The sequence below is a fragment of the Fusarium odoratissimum genome, assembly GCF_000260195.1.
Source record: "Fusarium odoratissimum NRRL 54006 unplaced genomic scaffold supercont1.4, whole genome shotgun sequence".
In the NCBI taxonomy this organism is placed as follows: Eukaryota; Fungi; Ascomycota; class Sordariomycetes; order Hypocreales; family Nectriaceae; genus Fusarium; species Fusarium odoratissimum.
In genome coordinates, this window is record NW_022158690.1 from 156,754 (window position 1) to 176,153 (window position 19,400).

The following is a 19,400-nucleotide window of genomic DNA, read 5'->3' on the forward strand; positions in this document are numbered from 1 at the left end:
ATATCCCTCAGGCTGGATGTCATCGGCAGTCACTTTACAGTGCCGAGCCGGGATGCGGCTTGTGCAAATCAAGATTAACTCAGATTTCATGGAGTTTTGAGACGATTTTGTCAAGATCCACAATCTCCATGCGGAGAAGATTGCAAAGTCCTTCCTAGTTCGAATATCTACGAAACACCGAGACAGCAAGTTGCAGATCCGGGAGACGGCGATGCCGAGCAGATCTCAGCTTCAGTGGTGAAGTGGATACAGCCGTGAGGACGACAAGTCTTGCGATTGAAAGGGATTGGCCGCATGTGAGATTGGGCACAGCCTGGGGGTAATGACGATCGTCGTTGCGTTGGGTTGCGGTTCTGGTTAGTGTGAGGGCATCACCATCCCCCAAAACCAAGATCAAAAGGGATGGACCCTTCTGGTGGCGTCCGTTTACGTCATTTGGTGGGGAAGGGTGAGTTGGAAAATTGGCTGCAAGCAGCTGAGCTGGGGTATTCTTTGGGATCGAGATACTTGCGAATACTTGCAGAAGCTAGAGCTGGGACAGGCACTAGAGATAGTTAGGGGGAGATTAGTGAGACCAGTTCATGTCGCTAAAGTATCTGCAAGTACCGCAAATAAGCCCATTCGGTGTAAGTGCCATGAGCTCTCTTGGCGTGCGACCAGATGGAACTCAATGCCCCCCTTCTCCAAGCCCATCAACTGCATCATCCATTCATAATAACAAACATCACGGCCAGTATCACTAACACAATCTACATCTGGCGCCTCAAAGACTTGACCGTGCTCTAGGCCTATCTTTGGCGCTTGTTGACTCAGTTGATTCCGACTACGCTCACTCTTTTCCTTAGGTACAAGCTCTCACTCAGACCGAGGCTTGACAGTAAGTATCTAGGTCTCCTTCGCTCTTTGCTTCACCGTCACCTGCAACAACGGACTGGAAAGCTCCTCCATTGTGGAACATATAGATCACCTTTGATCTTCAGTCTATTTCTATTACCCGCTGATTCTCAATCCTCTACTCCACAGTTTCCGCCCAAGCTCCTCCAAACAGAAGAAGCAACAGAGCCAAGGTACGCACGTCGTCGATTCACCATCATCATTGTCTCAGAAAGTTCCTCCACTGCGACGTGCAAAGGAGACGCTAGTCTCACGCTTTGAACCTCAAAAGGCCTCCAATCTAGTGCTAGCGGCAATCTGCCAGCAGTGAGGTTGTGCGCCCATTGCGTCAACACCATCATCCCGCGAGCTCTACACCCTGATTTTTTTTGGTTTTGCTCGGGCTGCCTGCACAAGCTCGCCCAGCAACCGGTTCAATCCAGTCCAGGCCAACCCGACTGGAACCCCTCCACTCAGTGCCGTTACTGACTTTCTAGGCTCTAGGTTCCAGGCTCTTCTCCCCTTCCGTCTCGGGTCCGTCCCCCATCTCCTCGTGGTCCATTCCGTGGTTTCTGTTTCTCTCCGTTGGTCCTTGCTTGCTCTAGCTCAGGTTGTTAAACTACGGTACTCGACTTGCGTAGTACTGTAGGAGAAATAACAACGCCACCTCCGCCATGGATCTACCTCCCTCTCACTCTCATCAATCTCAACCTTCGTCATTTCCTCAACAGGCGTCTTATCCATACTCGTACGGTCACGATTCTTCTCCAGAATCATCCTCAGCTTCCCACCAGCGTGCAACTGCTACTAATACCGCCGTCAACGCACACGCACAATCACATTCTCAATACGACGATATCTACAATCCGTCAAATTCGATTCACGCACCGCAACCGCTGTCGCAACAAGGAGGTCGTTTCACCGAGGAATGGGGTGCAGCACCGCGCGGGCCTTCAGTCCTCCTTGATTATCCTTCGCCCAGCGCAAACATGCAGCGCAGCAATTCGGTACATAGCTTCGTGACTGGCGATGACCAGCAGCTCCCGGCTCGCCAGAACACCCTCAAGAAGAAGAGCTCCGTCCGCCGAAATGGGAGTCTCAAGCGTAGTAGTAGCCGTCGTTCTATGAGAGCTGGCAGCGTTAAGAGTCTTGCCTTACAATCCTCATCAGACCATGATGAGGCGCATAGTGCTTTCTATTGCCCAGTCCCTACATCGGGCAACCCTACCGAGACACTCTCGAACCGATTCCAGAACTGGAGAAAGGTGCTCAAGGATCTCATCGCTTACTTCCGCGAAATTCAAAATCATTACGAACAACGCTCCAAGTCGCTCCTCAAACTCGCCAATGTGGCTAACAATATCACTACCCCACCTGGTTTCCTTCAGTCAGCTGGAATCGATGATGCGCTCCAATTTCTACGAATTTACAACAAGAATGCTATCCTCGAGGCCAACAAGGCCAAAGAAATTGAAGAGGATGTTATTCTTGCACTCACTGGATTGAGGAGCGACCTCCAACAGAAGATTAAGGAGATCAAGAACCTTTCAGGCGACTTCAAGAACTCGGTCGAGAAGGAGATGGACCACACTCGCAAAGCTGTCAAGACGCTCAGCGATATTCTTGGCAGAAATGAGTTGGATGAATCTTCAACCACTGGCAAGCAAGATCCATACCTGCTGCGCCTAGCCGTCGACCGTCAAGTTGAGCGTCAGTTGGACGAGGAGAACTACCTCCACCAAGCTTATCTCAATCTGGAGAATTCCGGACGAGAGCTGGAAGCGATTGTTGTTGGAGAGATTCAGAAAGCCTACAACGCTTATGCTGGCATTCTTAAGCGGGAGGCTGACAATTCCTATAACGTCATTGGCGAGCTTCGAGATGGCCCTATTGCCATGCCCAAGGACCATGAATGGATGCATTTTGTGACTCACAACGACAAGTTCGTTGACCCAAGCATTCCGCTCAGGACCCCAGACCAGATTCATTATCCCGGACAGGACCATGAGGCAGCCCAGGAGATTCGAGCCGGATTGTTGGAGCGCAAGAGCAAATACTTGAAGAGCTACACAGCCGGCTGGTAAGCGTTCGTTGGCAAAACGTCGTGATCAGAGAAGTTAACCAAGTTGCTAGGTATGTACTTTCCGCTACGCATCTCCACGAATTCAAGTCAGCGGACAAGGCGCAAGCCCCTATCATGTCTCTTTATCTTCCAGAACAGAAAGTAGGATCCCACTCCAACGAAGGAGGCTCTTCGAACAAGTTCATCCTCAAGGGTCGCCAAACGGGCGGCATGCACCGCGGACACACTTGGGTCTTCCGTGCCGAAAGTCATGACACTATGATGGCTTGGTACGAGGATATCAAGGCTCTCACCGAGAAGACTGCCGAGGAGCGAAGTCAGTTCGTTCGAAGCCATTCAAGAAGCCTTAGCCGATCATCCCGACGATCAGTTAGTAGCGATGGACTAGTCGACGAGGAGGACGAGGAGCCCTTCACGGCCGATACTGAATCATTTACCAATCCGGGACCAAGACAACATGAGGCGACTCCCCGGCGATCTCAAGCAGGTGGGCGGTTCCCATCTGATATCCAAGTCAATGCGCAACGTGGCTTACAGGCCCCTCATTCGCCTTCTAGTGTAAGCTCTGGCTTCCAGGACAACAGGGACCCCGCTGTACCACTGATTGTCACGGGTGCCCTTTCTGGTCCGGCCGCTGGAGAATCGGAGCAGAGCAGGGATGACCATCCGGGCTATGGGACTGTTCATCAGACGCCCATGGATGAGATGCCCTCGCATGCTGCAATCGCAAGCCAAAAGGCCCATTACGACGGTGTTAACCCTTACACGAGCGAGCCAGTCAACCAGACTCCCGTTGAGCCGGCCCCCCTCCACCAACAGCAGCAGCAATACCAGTCACAGTATGAATCGCAGCAGCCTGTACAGCTGTCAGACTACGTCGATCAACACCATGACCAAACCTTTGTTCCTGTTGTGATCCCCCAGGGTAAGGATAAGCGCGATGGCAATTTCGCCAATAGTGAACAACGCCACTTTGATGAGCAGCCTAACAATCATACTATGGAGCCACGAGATGAGCCATACGGTGGATATACAATCAGTGGAGCTGGCCATGAGACATCGAACTATGAGCAGCCTTCATATCCTCAGGCGTCATATGACAATCAACCCAATCACAACTATGCCAATGGCAATGCCAAGGGCAACAGTTACACAATGACAACTGTGGGAGAGGGCTTTCCTAGACTTGACGGCGGCGCAACTGAAGAGCGACGACCATCAACTCGAGGAGGCGAATCAGTCTATACAGAACGTGACTCCGTTCTGCTCCAGACAGACGATGAAGATGAGAAGCCTGTCCCAGTCCGACCATCCGGTAACAACCGGACTGAGAGCCATAACACCATCTCGAACCTGCATATTCCTGGCGGTTATCCCAAGAGCACTCAAGCATAGGATGGAGCATCAGTATTCGAGTTTTTCCCCCTTCGTGGGCCCTTTTTTCGGTTTCCTTATTGTTAGTTCTATTTTGTTCTGATGAAGAGAAATGGTTTCGGAGGATGGTATAGCGTTGGTAAGAGGACTATCAGCGTTGGCTGACGGGAGGCGTTGGTCGAATGTGTTGACGGGCCGGTTATGGTACGGTTTGAAATGGGATATCCCTCGTTTGGCTTTGGTTTGGTTTTGCAAAATATTTACTTGGATCGATGTGATAAGATATCTTAGTCTGTTTCAATTGATTGAAAAGTTCAGCGCGTATCATGAGTTTGCTGTGACTTGAAGTTGACGAGACCACAAATCGCTGGCCAGAATAGATGTTCATTCACAGGCTCCAGAGTCTCCAAGCTTGTTCTATCAATTATGTCACCCGACTTTCATCCTTATCTGAGGTTGGTACATGATATCGGTAGGATAGTTTTTCCGCTCCATCGTGCATCAACCAATCGGGCCGCTCCAAGCTAGCTCCCGCCAGACCTTCGGTGGACACTCTCTTTGCAAAATTTCACACGGCAAAAAAAAAGTTCAGCATTCGACCTACGCGGAAACGATTCCAAGGCCCGAACGAACGACCAAAACCCCAGCTACGGGCATCAACCGAAACAGAATCGAACGAGTGGTCGAATCGCGAAATCCTCATCTCTCAGATTTATATCAATTGGCGACAGCGCAAACTCGATAATCATGTCTTTCCGTGGAGGTTCGCGAGGACGCGGCGGTAGTGGATTTGGAGGCCGTGGCGGTGGTAGGTCTTTATTTCTTCGTTGCGTGGTTGATTTTGGGGGAATTGGCTCTTTGCGATGCAAGAGATGTCGAAATCATGCGAATTGAGGCTGGGATCTGGGAGTGATTAGCTCTAATAGCAGTGTTTTGCATGGATTCAAGATCAACTACTAACGAACTGTTTCTAGGCCGCGGTGGCTTCCAACAGCGAGACATGGGCCCTCCTGCTCAGATCCTCGGTATGCATATCATCATGTCCTGTCCGGTATCCCATAACTAACACTCTCAGAAATGGGCAAGTTCATGCACGCTTGCGAGGGCGAGATGGTCTGCGAGTCCATCAACCCCAAGGTCCCTCACTTCAACGCCCAGATCTTCCTCGAGAACAAGACTGCCGTCGGAAAGGTCGACGAGGTCCTCGGCCCCATCAACCAGGTCTTCTTCACCATCAAGCCCACAGAGGGTATCCAGGCCACCTCTTTCAAGGAGGGCGACAAGTTCTACATCGGTTCAGAGAAGCTTCTGCCCCTCGACAAGTTCCTCCCCAAGCCTAAGCCCCCGCCTGGAGCTCCCAAGCCCAAGCGCGCCGGTGGTGGTCGCGGTGGTGCCCGCGGTGGACGCGGCGGCTTTGGTGCCCGAGGCGGTGGCCGTGGCGGTTTCGGCGGCGGCCGTGGAGGTCCTCGAGGTGGTGCTCGTGGTGGTTTCGGTGGCCGTGGAGGTGGCCGTGGCGGCAGCGGTGGTTTCTCACGAGGTGGAAGCGGCTTCGGTGGTGGTCGCGGACGTGGTGGCTTCAGCCGCGGTGGCCGATAATCTCCTTACCACGATGACGACTGCGGATCACTTCTGTTACTAGGGAGGACTAAGTCGACGCCTTGAACTGCTGCTGTAGCACTACGCGACCCACGAGAGCTCCTTGAAGGAAATGGGGATCGAAAACCATGAAATCTAGGAGGAGGGAAAGAAAGAAGAAAGAAGGGATTGACATGTATTTCTCTGGCGTTGGACGGTATCTGATTTTCCAAAGTGCTTTGCTTGGTTTGGCTTTCCCACATGGCTCTATATCCCAAATCCTGCGATTGCCATGCTCGTATGATACGGCATCGGATTGGAGTTTGTATGTACAGACACAAGAGGATTCAACGAAGAAGACAAGAGAGAAACCGAAAAGAACGGGCAACCTTTTAAACTTAACTCATGTGCTTATTGTGACATGTGTACATTTTCAAAACAAAAAAAAAAGAAGAAAATTATGTAAATCTCCTGTCCACGCTCACGGGGTATATACGAGGCTCAAAGCCTCTTAGCTCCTGGAACGCCATGCAAACAATCGAAATCACTCCCCTCGGCGTCTGAGTAACGCCGCGCACAACAGGCCAAGGGCCAAAGTAAAGGCCAGCCCTCCCAGTCCTAGGCCAAAGTATTGCGCATCTCGATATCCTCTCAAGGGGTCCTTGTCACTACTTTTCCCCATTTCCACAGCTCCCGCCATGCCCAGCCCTACCGAAAAGGCGAAAGCTGCTGCTGTATTGGTGATGCTGTTTGCGAGCCCCAGTTGTCCCTCTGGCACATCTCGTCCGAGCACAGTCGAGGAAGCGGGAACAATCAACACCATGCCAACTCCCATGAAGATGGCGCTGACAAATGAGTTGGCCCAATATGCTTGTTGAGTTGGAGCTGTCGCCAGGAGAGCCGAACTAATCAGGATGGCGATGGACGAGACCACCATGCTCAACTGTGCTGTAAAATCACGGTTTGCGAAGGGCCAACATCCAAAGGCGATGATAATACCAACCACTAGTACTGGCACAAGAGCAGCACTCGTAAGAAGGGGACCCCAACCTCTGACAACTTCGATAAATTGGACGAAATACCATACCCAGACTCCAAATGCTGCTGATGCAGCTGTCACGAAGCCAAGAGTGATACCAGCAGCCAGGTGAATCTGCTTAAATGGCACCAACGGGTGACTGGCGTGTGATTCGAAGAAAGTGAATAGTGGTACAAGTATGATGCCTGCAATGATCAGGATGTACGTCTGGGGAGTATCCCATCCCACAATAGGCGCCTGGTTCCAGCCAACGCTGAACAAGATCAAGGCAGCGATTCCAAATACGAAACCCAATACATCAAGCCGCTTCCACAGGTTGCCTTCGAAATTGTAGACCAAGATTCTCTTTGCTGGGATGACAAGCACGCTTGAAATACCTAGGACTGTACATACCGCGGCCAAGCAGTAAAAGGCCCATGGCCACGAGGCGTAATTAGCGAACAGGCCTGTCATGACCGATCCAATGACAAAGCCGAAAGGGACAGAGGCATCGAAGAATCCCATCACAAGCATCTTGCGAGGCCCAGGAGGATAAGCCCTCACCAGCATTCCGTGTCCATTTGGAATGATGAGTGCAGGGCCGATGCCTTGCATAGCTCGACAGAAGCAGAAGAAGACGCCTCCTCCATTTTCACTCGTCTGTACATACACACTGAGACCAGCAAGGAGACTCCAAAGGGCGAACCAAACATATCCAGCGATGAAGGTATATCTTTGACCACAGACGTTCCCGATCCGGTTGCCAAAAAGAGTGGCCGCACCATAACTCAGTGCATACGCTGATGTGAACCAAGCAAGGTGTGTTGTACGCTCTGGTTCGAAGAATGACTCTCCAATTCGTCGTGCAGATGTCAGTGTCTGTGCAAGACTGGCATATGTCAAAACCTGTGCCATACATATGACAGCAACAAAAAGGCTTTCGTTGGTCGCATGGTTGAACTCGATCATCCTGGCTCCCTCGTTCAGGGGCTTCCTTCGCAAACCCTGACTTGCGGGTGAAGAAGGATCTGGGTCGGATCCCGCACGAATGTGGGTGACCGTGCCTAGTGGGAGAGATCGTGTGCCCATGTCGGGCCTCAGAGCCATGTATTGGTGATGCTGTGTTGTTGCTCGGAAGGCTTCGAAGCGTCTGGCAGCTTGGACAAGTCCGCCATGGTTGACCGAGAAGTCCGATGGCGTTGGACCTGTAGTATAAGCAGGAGTTTCATTTGGGCGAGGCTCGGCCAGGTTTACTGGAACGCTGAATCGTGGAGGTGGTGTATGAGGTGTATCTAATCGCGGTGGTAGGTTTGGTGTTGCCAGTCGAATCAAGTCTTCTGGGACTTGTGCCGAAGTCTCAGTCATTTCCGATTCCATGTCTCCATCAAGGAGAGAATCTGTCTCGACATTTGGAGGTCGTCCTGGCATAAGTGATATGGGCATATAGTTGCTTCGACAAGGTGAAACGGGTGAAACAGTCATCTCTGATACACTCATCTGGCTCACTACGTCCATGTCCAGCAAATTCACATTCTGGGATATTTCGCTGACGCTTGAAGGACTTCGGGCATGAGAATGCGAGTATAACTGAGAATTGGAACGAGAGTGAGAGTAATCTCCAGGCTGACAGTGAAAATTGAGGTTTGTGTAAGTGGGAGCCGGTGCTGCTGGAGAGTAACCACCATATTGTTGTTGATAATGATGGCGAAAAGATTCGGTGACGGCAATCATGGTATCGGTGACATGTTGAACGGCAGAGTTAGATCGATTTATTTCTCGACGGGCCTCAGACTTTTCAGAGTCTTGTCGTGATACGCTCCGAAGCGGCTCCATTGTGAGGTTGGTGAAGTAGTCAGCAATGCCAGGGTTAGCAATAGCCGCCCCTCATGTCCTCGTTCGTAGATATTTTGGAAGTTGATTATGGCTGAAGGAAAGTAGGAAGATGCTATTAGTCAATAAAGCAGATGATCAAGGCTGCGGAACCATCTTAACTGAATCAGAAATCATAATCAAAGAGAATCAGAAATCAAGCAATCGAGATATAGTCAGGGACGCTTGGGGTAATTAGTCGATGGGAAAGGCTGCGCTTACAGCTTACAAGGAGGGTAATAACCCATGCCTCAAGTTGTAAGTGGGCATGTCGGCTCATAGAATGGAAGCTCGTCCATACCACTCCGTAAGCCTTCAGGGCTGACTCGCCCCCGCAGCTAAGCTTAGCTTTTAAGGCTCAGACTCTGGTTCAGGGTCCGGAGGTTTAGGACCTGACACTTCCATGTCTTGGCCCAACCGTTAGTTTTTGAACCGAGATGAGGGTGGGTAATGTAGTGTATGGGTGAGCCAGAAATAGAATCATCGATCTTGTAAGTCGTCACAAACTGAGGGAGAAAGAGACTTTCGCCTCTGTGAGGATTCTTGTTGGTAGTGATCTGCTTGTCACGATAATTAGTCGTCCTTTTGGTAACGTCTGACTTGCATCACAAGGTTCTGCATTCACATTGAACAAAGCTCAACTGGCAGGGGATGGGAGAGACCGGGCAGTTCAGAAAGTCGGTGATGCATTGACACAAGCGGTTACAGGGGTTCGCGTAAGAGTCTGGTTGGTCTATCGATCACGATCTTGTTGGTGATGATGGAGAAATGAAAATAGTGGTATTGGTGATACGGTAGTGGAAGGCACCTCTGATCAAAGCGGCTACGACCAACACTGCCTAGGTAGGACGACCATCAATGCAGCAAGAGGCAATCTGTACCACTCCTACTACCCCAGATTGCCTGTCAATGGTTAATGATCGCCAATATTATTCTCCCTCTTATTCCCTCAGTGCAGTGTTGCAGCATTATAGGTATCATCATCGGTGTAACCAAAAACCCAATTGGGTGTTATTCCTCTCATCTCCCAGCGATCAGATCCCCATCCTTGTCTATCATCAACAGCACAGCCACCCGTCACTCTCTGGAGCCCGTTAGTCCTAGCCAAGGATCCTTCAACAGCACAGCCTCAACCTCAACATATCACAACCCATGTCTTACCCTGAACACGTTCTTTGGGTCTTGAGCTCCTAGCTGCGACGCCTCTGACAACATGTTTCAGATAGAGATGGCGTTGATTGGTCTGTATCAAGTTGGTGAAGACTCAAACTTTTAATCGTTCTGGTCTTTTTGTGAGACAAATTATGTGATTTTCTCAATTGCCTCCACTTCATGAAGATCTTCTCCGCCGTCTCGTCCTCCCAGTCTTATTCAGTACCGGGAATTCGGCAACCAAGCCTCATTATGGTTTGTCGATCCACTCACCGCAGAGCCTCAGATTGTGCGTAGGCATCACGTATGGCTCTATTTTTGGTCATACCCAGCTTCCAATGCCTAGTCATTTCGTCTAGAAACAGAGAACCTGTGAGCACATCCAAGCTTTTCTTAAACCTTATGCTGGTTGATACTTGGAAACGCTCAACAGGAACAATGGATTAATGGTCCAACTTCAGATCCTGTTAGGTTCCAAATATCCACTCACTTAAGCGAGATTCACTGCCTCAAAGTCCTGAATGAATGATAGAGACCTAGAACCGGCCCTTTGTGTCTTCATTATGAAGTAGACCTCATCATTGAGAGCCATGCTTCCGCATCACGACTATGTCAGTCACATTCTTATCACAGTACAATGTGACATCAAGCCTGTCACGTCATACGAACAGATCATAGTTGAGACCATCGAGCGACTCGATATGGCCATGTACTACGCATCTATCCACAATGCTATGCTTATGATAAACAGAAACTGATTCAAAGTTGTCACATAAAATCCAAGCACCAAGATAAGGAATGTATGGGTATCATGAACTACCATTGTTTCAATAAGCTGCGTGAATCATGTCCTGCCCAAACCCCCAAACCCCAAATGAAAATGTCTCCAACCGCGTGCGCGGAACCCCTTTTGTCCCTTATGTTTGTTCTTGCGAACTTCCTGTTGAACCCCCTACTCGATCCCATGACACCTCCAGTGAAGGCAAACGTATGCTCAGATCCAGACTACATGACCCCACTCCACCCAATCTTTCAGTGCAACTACACCAAGCCAACGTACCATGTTAAATAGTAATATCGGCTATCGCTTAAGGCTTGGGTATGCGGATGGTCTTGCTGGTCATGAGGCAGCCGTGGATCATGAACAGAATGACGGCAGGATGGAACTCGAAAGCTGAACCCTGGAACCAGACACCAAAGGGAAGGTTGTCATGAACCCAGCGCTGCGAGAGCCAATAGGCCATGATAGCGTCCATGCCGAGCGAAGTGGGAATGGGAGTTCCTTCGAAATACTGGCTCTTGCCGGAGGCGTCCTTCGGAAGAACCGAAACGGTAACGTTGAAGCGTGCGAGGCGAGTGAGGCCACACAGAACGAAGAAGGTAAGACCAACAGTGTCGGCAAGCGAACGGAAACCAAGAGTGAAGGCGACCATAGCGGGAGCGACGCCGAAGGAGATCTGAACAGTATTCCTATTAGTGACCATATTAAGTGACAATGCGCGCATTGAGACATACCAAATCAGCAAGAGAATCCAATTCTTGGCCCATGAGACTACTCTTCTTCCTCCATCGAGCAACCTTGCCGTCGAAAAAGTCGAAGAACAGACCGAAAGGCAGGAAGAAGAGAGCAAGCCAGAGGTTGTCAAAATCCTTGGGGTCGCCAAGTGCGTATCGTAGCGAGGAGAAGATGGACATGACACCGCAAGCACCTGTGATGACGCTAGAGTTAGCAAACCATCACATTTTTCTGAAGAACGAAGCATGTCAAATGCGACGGTTTCCGTAGTCAAGGTGTACATACCATTCATGAGAGTAATCAAGTCGGCAAGGTGCATGGCCCGCACGAGAGAGAAGTGCCCAACATCGGCAGAAAGAAGAGTCTTTTGCTTGTCAATTGCTATACAGAAGATCAATGTCGGTTCTGGAAACCCAAACTCGCTTAATTGTTCCATCCTTGGCTAAAGCTTACCTGGGCTGCTGGAGGATGTGAGGTCCTTGGGGATGTTTCCATTGGAGCCCGACATGGTGTTGCTCCTTCTAGACATTCTACGGCGATTCCAACGACTTTTGGTTAATGCGAGGGTTGATGGAGTCGGACGGTACGAGAAGTCGACCTCAGCAGTGTTCCGTACAGGAATACAGGAAATGGACAATCGTAATAAGCTTCGTGGTGGCAGGAAGCAGTGTCGATGGATGCGAAAAGAGAATGTTCAAAGCGTGCAAGAATACTAGCAATGCGAAGTTGAGTGATATTCTGCGGTTCAGAACTTGTTATGTTTCTGGTGGTTGTGTGAAGTTGCAGAAGGGAAAAGAGAGCAGGTTTTCCACAAGTGGTTGACGTTGAGGACGACGTCGCGTTTGCTGCTTTCGCGGCGGGACGTCCTGCTTTCCTTGCTTAGGTGGATGCCGTCATTGTGGGCGCTAGTGCTGGCCAGCTGCACGTGATAGCAATGGCTTAGACGCTCAACCGTTCCTGATAAGTCACCAGCCATCAACAGTTCGTCACACGCAAAGGTCAAGGCGGTTGTTCATGGTCACATTCGCATATTTTTGTGAATCTATATCTTACATACGGAGAACGTCAGAATGGTACCGGATCTCCAGCGTCACCAAGTTGATCAACAGCTCAACAAATTCTGGGGTAGACTATCACATGTCAGATTCGCATCGTATTCGCACAAGCTCGCTCACCGTCACATCATTAAGCGAAGTTAAATGAAACCTATGATAGTTAGCACACACACAAACGTTCTGGACACATGCAGGAAACGGTCGAAATTAACATAGAGCGATAAAGACTTCAAGATCAGACATCCCCTGCGGTGTTTATTCAGGTCCGCGTCTGCTCATGGTATGCTGTGTATGCGTTACCCCTTAACTTGATATGCAAGCGTGTATGTATGTAATGTGTGTAGCCTCCTTTCAGAGGCGGTAAACAAAAGAAAACTACCCCAACGCCGGTATCAGATAAAAGTCCCGAACAATGCTTGCGGTATCTGTCTGGCCGCTGTAAGACAGGTAGGGCGTGTCTCTCCCATGCTTCGTAATTAACAATTAATGTTTATCCATAGACGGCTGATTGTTATCCTGTAGAATGAGTGTGCAAAAATCTGGACATCGAGTGGTTTTGCTCCTGCTCATCGCGTGATGAGAACCGAGAAGCCATCTAACCACTGGCCACAGGAGCCGGAAACGCCACAAATGATGTATCCTCGAGGAGGTATCAAAGTGTGCCTAGTGACTAGGGTCAGCTAAGTTTGTAGCGACACAAGAATAAACTTACGCATCTCCTCCATGAGCATTTCCATAAACGGGCGACTTGCGACCCAAACTCGTCAGAATTTGTATGCCATCGATCCAGAAACCAGATCGCGCGACGAAGCCACTGATGTATTCACCACGACGAACATCTACGTCTCCTATTAGATCCTTGTCGGTCCATCAATGAGTAAGAACTTACCAAACTCGAAGGTATCTCCCCCTTCTTTGCCGCCCTTCTTTCCAAACAACTGCCTGGAATCATCGTCATAAATGAATTCCATTCCATCCACGGCCATACCGTGATAAATGACCACACGGGATAGAACTCTGTCTTGCTTGACAGCACTCGTAAAGATGGCTTCCGTAGGCTGGCTTCCATCCATCTTAGAGCTACCCAGCTTCTGGCTTCGGAAAGCACTCTTCCCGTTCGGTAGCTTAATGAGAGACTCCTTGGAGGTAAACCTTTTGTAATCGTCAATATCAAGTGATCCTCCCCCGTAAGACTTGACTGATATTTTGAGAGATCCCTTTCTTTTCTTCTCGGGCAGTCTGCCTCGCAGCTCACTTTCGCTGAGCGTGATTTGCCGGGAGGGCGTCCCTTGATCAGTGGGATACTCGATCCAAGCATGGCAGACATCGTCACCATCCGCATAAATCTCAACAAAGAAAATTCCTGTGGCCGCCATAACAAGTACATTGCCATTTTCGACAGGGAAGGCTTGAACACTACCGTCAGGGTTCATCGGAGGATCATTGGGAAGGCGGAAAGACGGATGAGCTCGGAAACGCAAGCAGTCGAGGCGGTGCCATCCACATTCGTCGGCCTGGAGCGCAAGACCACCTTTGGATTTGGTCCTTGTACAATATGCCTCTCGAGCCACGAATGTACGGTTTAGCACCACGTAATCTCGTAGCATTACACCACTCTCCTGGTGGGGACATCCGAATAGATGGCCTGTCTCATGCATATGAGCGCCAATACCGATATTGGCAGCCTCCCAAGAACTGCCCGCTTCGTTGCAGTCATTAGCCACATGGTTTGTATCCGTTGGAGTACAGTCAGTGAAAGCAGGCACAACCTCTTCGAAAGTGGAAGGGTAACTGTGAAGGCAGTGAGATCCAAAAATGGCGAGTTGAAGATCACCATCCCCTCCTCCAAGAGCGGCGTGGCCGGTCACGGTCTTTGCTGTCGTATCCCAATGAGAATCCAAGAGAAGACAAGACACGTATAGCTTTTGCCCCGGCAGCGGGTTGAAGTATTTCTTGACGGCCTCTGAAGCGATCCCGTACAAAGCGCCCTTATCGGTCGCCTTCTCGTTTTGCTGGGCCTTGTTAAGATCTCGAATCTCAGCAAGGGTCTTGTCGGAGCGAATAACATGGACACGGGCTTCGGAGCGCATGGTGCCGTTCTCTTGGTCACGATAATTGGCCGAGCCTGTTGTCCATTCTTCATCAAAGCGGAAAGCCCGTCGCCCAAGCTTGTTCCGCCACATCTGTTCCGAGGTGAAGGCCTGCCACAGGTACGCTGCCATTCTGAACTTCTTGACGGCCATTTCCAGTCCATTTCCTTCCTTTTCGGCTCGGGCGGGCGAGGCATCGAATGTTTCGGGAGAGTCCTTCGCAACGAGTATCGCAAGCTGCAAAGGTGGTGAATTGGTCACGGGTAGCATGTGAACAGTAAGGTAGGAAGCATGGATTGGGTTGGAGCTGTTGCTGTTCGCAAGTTTCGGACTTGAGAACTCGAAACGCAATCTATTCGGACCCGGTTGAAGGTACACCAGTGCCTTGAAATGCGAGTTGCAAACGGGCCAGCTGATCGCAGGGAAGTTGTCGTCAAGTCGGCAAACATTAAGGGTGCCATCGAGGGGTTTCTCGGCGGCATTTCCGATTGTGCCATAAACAAGAAGAACTTTTTGATAGACCTGGTGACGGTTAGCGCAACACTCCAACTTCTTCTTGAGCGAGTTATGTTTGTTGGAAGTCTTGGCATAGCTTCTGTACCAATTAACCCCTGACGATATGGCTTGCATTTGCATGCGCGCCACAAAGTCCACTAGCCATAGAAACAACTCAAAAGCAAAACACCAAGACATACCCATGCATTTTCGGTGATGTTGATCATTCTTGGAGCGTATGGTGACACTGGAAGAGTCTGTCTTCCATTGATAGAAGGCGCACCAAGACCCGACATTCCGGAAACACTGTTGCGATTGGAGTTGGACGATAGCGGCGGTCGCGTGGGGACGTTGAGTTGGCTCTGGCTCTGGGACATTTGAGACTGTCGACGCTGGAGTTGCTGCTGATCTTTTACCTGCAGATGAAGTGCAGGGTCTGACTGGTGATCAATCGAAGGCGGCGTTAAGGAACCGCTCGAGGGCGATGTTGCTTGACTTGTAGCACCATCACTGGATGTGTCGGTTGATCGATTGGTACGGAAACTGGCCCTCGATCGGCGGCGCAGGTTGTTGAGGAAGGTCGGGGCCATTGTCGCCGGCGACTAGGACCTGCCTTTTCCAAGATGTATCCAAATAAGAGTCAAAGTTGTATGACAATTGCGTCGTGGGCAAGCGAGAGACGGATCAAGAAACCAAGGCAAAGTCGACAGAAAAGTGAGGGAGAGACTGAGATTGAAGTACCCAAGAAACCGGTGGTCGACAGAGTAAGAGAGGAGAGCGCTCGTATTGCAAGTCTGGAGGAACGAATGGGGTGGTAGTTTAGATGAATGAGGTGGAGTGAGATCCCGATGGGGGGTGTAACAAGAATAGAAGCAGTGGAAGCTGTCAGTCGTCGACAGTTGACTTCCTCTTGGTCGATCGAAGGAAGGAAAAGGAAGGGGGAAGGCGCAAAATTTTAGAGATGAGAACCTAATATGGTTTCTGGAAGGACCAACAGAGAAATAACAAATGAATGGAAATCCACAGTTTCGTTTCCCAGGATCTTCTTCACTGCCTTGGAAAGATAGCCCTCAAATGTCCCCTTCCACCCCTGTTCAACGGAGAACGGAGAAGGATGGATATCTTATTAGGATCCTTGACACTCAACGAGTGATGACAGATGACGGAAGATGTTCTGTATGGCCAGACTGGACGAAAAGAAGGCCACAATCGATCCAAAGACGTGCAAAAAGTGGCTGGTGCTGCTAATGCACTCGCCGAGAACGAGGATGTGCTCAAGCTTGGGCCGGGGGATCCGCTGGAATTGGTGGGTTGCAGCGATGCGATTTATTATTGCGGCCGTTGCAAGCGTGCTCAACCAGATGGTGGCTTACTTGTTGCTGCCACTGACAGCGAGCGAGAGAGAGGTTGAATCACTCTGGGAGACGGAAGACGGAAGACGGAAGACGCAGTATTGGAATGATATGATAACCCATCGGGAACATTGAGACATTATACTCCAACAGTGTCTATCTCTGTTGATCAATTCGGGTCGATCCAGTATCAAAATGTCACAGACTCATCCTTGTAAGCTTATGGGCAGGCCACAGATGGGCCAAGACTCACAACGTGCCGAGTTGAAAGCGATCGTGATCTAGGTGGGCTCCAGCGAGGCCCAAGTTGAATACAACCACAAGTTCAGTGGAGCTTGATATTGAATTCAACCAGCCGCATCCAGCGGGAACTCAATCTTTGAAGTGATTCCAGCAGCTAGAGCAGCTAATGGTAGCTCTTGGCCGGCATCCAGTGTCTTCGCTTAGGCACTGGTGTTCATCAACTTTGCTAGCAATCGTAGCATTCGGCTAATATTCACCGCGCAATCCTTTGATAATATATTAGAAGTCGCTGCTATTTTGAAACCATCAGTCCTCAATTTCGATGACGTCGAGATAATAGTACAGCCCCTGGCCTTGTCTAGGCGGGACCATCCCGTGCCGCCTCCGATAGTAGACCATCCAACGAAATTGCGTTTCCATTCAAGATCCCACGTTAAACATAAAGACTGTTGGTGGGTGTTTCCAGGGGATGAGCCAGTTGATTGATGGTGCCATCCATGATTGCGAGGCCATGCAGAAGTTCTTTTAGCGCCTGCAACTAGACTAGCCAACGCATTACAGAGAACACTCTATCTCAGAAGTGATTGAATCAATGGGATTCAAGGTTTCTCCCATTTTCAAGATAGTGGTTGTACAGACCTTGGCCATCTCGTTTCAGATTCGAGGTTTATTCAAGGCCACCACCATGTCCCCCTCCACTGCAACACCAATTGAATAATGTCGGTGATACTTTATCTCCTCGCTCGAAACTATCCTGTTTCGAGACCATAAGCCGATTGATCCCACATCACGGTAAACAGGGAAGTAAAAATGTCCTGCATCCTGACTTGATTAACATATGCTAATAATGGCGGGCAACTATCAGCCGAAAGCAAAAAGTCCACGTATGCGAAATGCAGCTTATGAGGGGAACATTGAACAACATCCATCTTAGGAGGGTGAGCTGATGAATACGATGATGACCAACTGACGACAACGCCTCGTGTTATGGGAATAACGTGGGTGTACTAGCGTGGTCTGAAAGCAAAGACGCTGCCTGAGTTGTTGCAAGCAAGAAACTGACTTGTGAATTCGTCATTCCAGATTTGCATCAACGAGATATAAATCCCTTGAGACCTGCCGAGACAGCAAACAAACTTCATCGGGGAGCACGACGCCGACTCCGACTCCTATGCAAGCCGAATAAATTGTGTTGTCGGCATTTTCATATTCTCTTTTGACGCTGTTGGGAATCAGAGTTCGGATCCCCCGCTTTCAAATTGAGTAACGATGTGTCTCTTCTAAACTCTCATTGACATTGCGATGCAATGCCATCAGTCGACTTACAGATCGTTTCCTTTGATGGTCTTTGTGGATATTTACGGAATTTGATTGGTGTTGTCGAATTGGCTGGCTGAATCATCAACGAACGTGAGTTGTGGAGTTATCCAATAGACGAAATTGTTAAGGAGAGCATGTATGGATCAGCATAGCTAGACTTATGAGTTAACAGAGCTTTGATAACCTGGTCAATGCATTCGCAAAATAAAAGTAAACCAAAATGCAAGCCCTCATCCCTATTCATCGCCATAACCCATCTTATCAGTTATCATGAGTGAGAAGAGACAAGAGACAACTCGCTGTTGAAGCTCCTCATATCAACTTACTAGAGGTTCGAGCAAATCGGTGCTGAATACACTCGGCCAAGGACGTAATTCATTCAAAAGCGAAAACAGAGGAGAGTCTAGAGCAAATAACAAAAATCGTCAATCGATCAACTCCTTTTCAAACAGGTGGAGGAAACAAGATATAGAGCCAAGCTTATACTCCGTCAGCCGGTCCCTTGCATGCATTATTGACCAAGTTTGGTCAGTCCTCGGAGAATCTGCAGCCAATCAAACCGAGCAATGGACTACAAAACAAAGGAGTTTGTTCAGCCTGGACAAAGGCTGACGCCAGTATAAGTAACCTAGCATTGTATAAACTTTCATAGATTTGACAGATGTAGAGAGACCATAGCTTGTGTTGGCTTGATCTGTTTAAGGGGTTTGCATTTCGCTTGTCGTGAAAAGCCTATCAAGAGACATTGCCGACTCTATAGCCTTTCTCGCATACCATGGACTACCTCAAGCCTGAGGCTGGCTGAAGCCTGTGACAGAGAGCTGGGAAACGACAAATGGGTCCATTTGCTGGCCCAGCAGCGTCAGATCGAGTGAGAAGGGGTCAATCTGAAGCATCTGATTGGCTGAGATTCGTGTGCAAAGTGCATGCATAAATACTTTTTCCTAAAGTACTCAAGTATCAGATACATGTCTAATTAAAAACTTCCAGGGCAGATCGAGCCTAGCGAGCAAACTCGGGTTTCGTTTCCAGAGGAATGTGACCAAATTTACTTGGTGACCCCAGCGACCGGCTACTGAAAAGAGTTCCTTGACGTCTTGGATCTGATGTTAATGATCTTATCAAACGATGGTGCAAGTTGGGGGTCTCTTTCAGTGATTCGTCGAATGAACATCAACTGCAGATACAAATGTAAAGAACAAGAACTATTATTGTATTATCACAATAGCCAATCAAAGATAGCTCCAAGGCCTCGAGTCTGTGAACAAAGAAGCCAAACTAAAGTTTCCAGCTCAGTTCAGCTTCTCCTCTACTGTGAGTCGTTACCCGGCCGTAGTGGCACGAGCCCCCCTCACAGGGCAGGTCCGCTTCCACCAAGGCCAAAG

The 19,400-nt window shown here is 49.5% G+C and overlaps 5 protein-coding genes across 15 annotated transcripts; 2 read left to right on the forward strand and 3 right to left on the reverse strand.

Moving 5' to 3' along the window:
* Positions 1-34: 34 nt before the first annotated feature.
* On the forward strand, positions 35-4,699 carry FOIG_03188 (uncharacterized protein). Of its 8 annotated transcripts, none has more exons than XM_031200927.1 (4): positions 35-877; positions 1,024-1,067; positions 1,371-2,953; positions 3,007-4,699. In XM_031200927.1, the coding sequence occupies exons 3-4, from the start codon at positions 1,548-1,550 to the stop codon at positions 4,349-4,351; spliced, it is 2,751 nt and encodes a 916-aa protein (XP_031068451.1). In that variant the 5' UTR covers positions 35-877; positions 1,024-1,067; positions 1,371-1,547; the 3' UTR covers positions 4,352-4,699. The 8 variants fall into 8 exon arrangements, with proteins under 8 accessions (XP_031068451.1, XP_031068452.1, XP_031068450.1 ...); XM_031200928.1 differs by having other exon boundaries at positions 1,378-2,953; positions 3,007-4,658; XM_031200926.1 differs by having other exon boundaries at positions 1,024-1,205; positions 1,378-2,953; positions 3,007-4,654.
* Positions 4,700-4,879: 180 nt separating this feature from the next.
* Positions 4,880-8,906, forward strand: FOIG_03189 (H/ACA ribonucleoprotein complex subunit 1). Of its 2 annotated transcripts, XM_031200929.1 has the most exons (3): positions 4,880-5,138; positions 5,305-5,355; positions 5,406-8,906. In XM_031200929.1, the coding sequence occupies exons 1-3, from the start codon at positions 5,078-5,080 to the stop codon at positions 5,924-5,926; spliced, it is 633 nt and encodes a 210-aa protein (XP_031068453.1). In that variant the 5' UTR covers positions 4,880-5,077; the 3' UTR covers positions 5,927-8,906. The 2 variants fall into 2 exon arrangements, with proteins under 2 accessions (XP_031068453.1, XP_031068454.1); XM_031200930.1 differs by having other exon boundaries at positions 5,117-5,355; positions 5,406-6,307.
* FOIG_03190 (uncharacterized protein) lies at positions 6,018-9,778 on the reverse strand. Its single transcript, XM_031200931.1, has one exon. The coding sequence runs from the start codon at positions 8,754-8,756 to the stop codon at positions 6,450-6,452; it is 2,307 nt and encodes a 768-aa protein (XP_031068455.1). The 5' UTR covers positions 8,757-9,778; the 3' UTR covers positions 6,018-6,449.
* Positions 9,779-10,702: 924 nt separating this feature from the next.
* On the reverse strand, positions 10,703-12,344 carry FOIG_03191 (phosphatidylserine synthase). 2 transcript variants are annotated; one of them, XM_031200932.1, is made up of 4 exons: positions 11,914-12,344; positions 11,746-11,841; positions 11,460-11,653; positions 10,703-11,401 (listed from the first exon to the last, which is right to left on the reverse strand). In XM_031200932.1, exons 1-4 carry the CDS (start codon positions 11,987-11,989, stop codon positions 11,033-11,035), a joined length of 735 nt encoding a protein of 244 aa, XP_031068456.1. In that variant the 5' UTR covers positions 11,990-12,344; the 3' UTR covers positions 10,703-11,032. The 2 variants fall into 2 exon arrangements, with proteins under 2 accessions (XP_031068456.1, XP_031068457.1); XM_031200933.1 differs by having other exon boundaries at positions 11,460-11,841.
* A 103-nt stretch (positions 12,345-12,447) lies between these two features.
* FOIG_03192 (uncharacterized protein) lies at positions 12,448-16,266 on the reverse strand. 2 transcript variants are annotated; one of them, XM_031200934.1, is made up of 4 exons: positions 15,301-16,266; positions 13,405-15,127; positions 13,228-13,354; positions 12,448-13,178 (listed from the first exon to the last, which is right to left on the reverse strand). In XM_031200934.1, exons 1-4 carry the CDS (start codon positions 15,688-15,690, stop codon positions 13,082-13,084), a joined length of 2,337 nt encoding a protein of 778 aa, XP_031068458.1. In that variant the 5' UTR covers positions 15,691-16,266; the 3' UTR covers positions 12,448-13,081. The 2 variants fall into 2 exon arrangements, with proteins under 2 accessions (XP_031068458.1, XP_031068459.1); XM_031200935.1 differs by having other exon boundaries at positions 13,405-16,248.
* Positions 16,267-19,400: the final 3,134 nt, after the last annotated feature.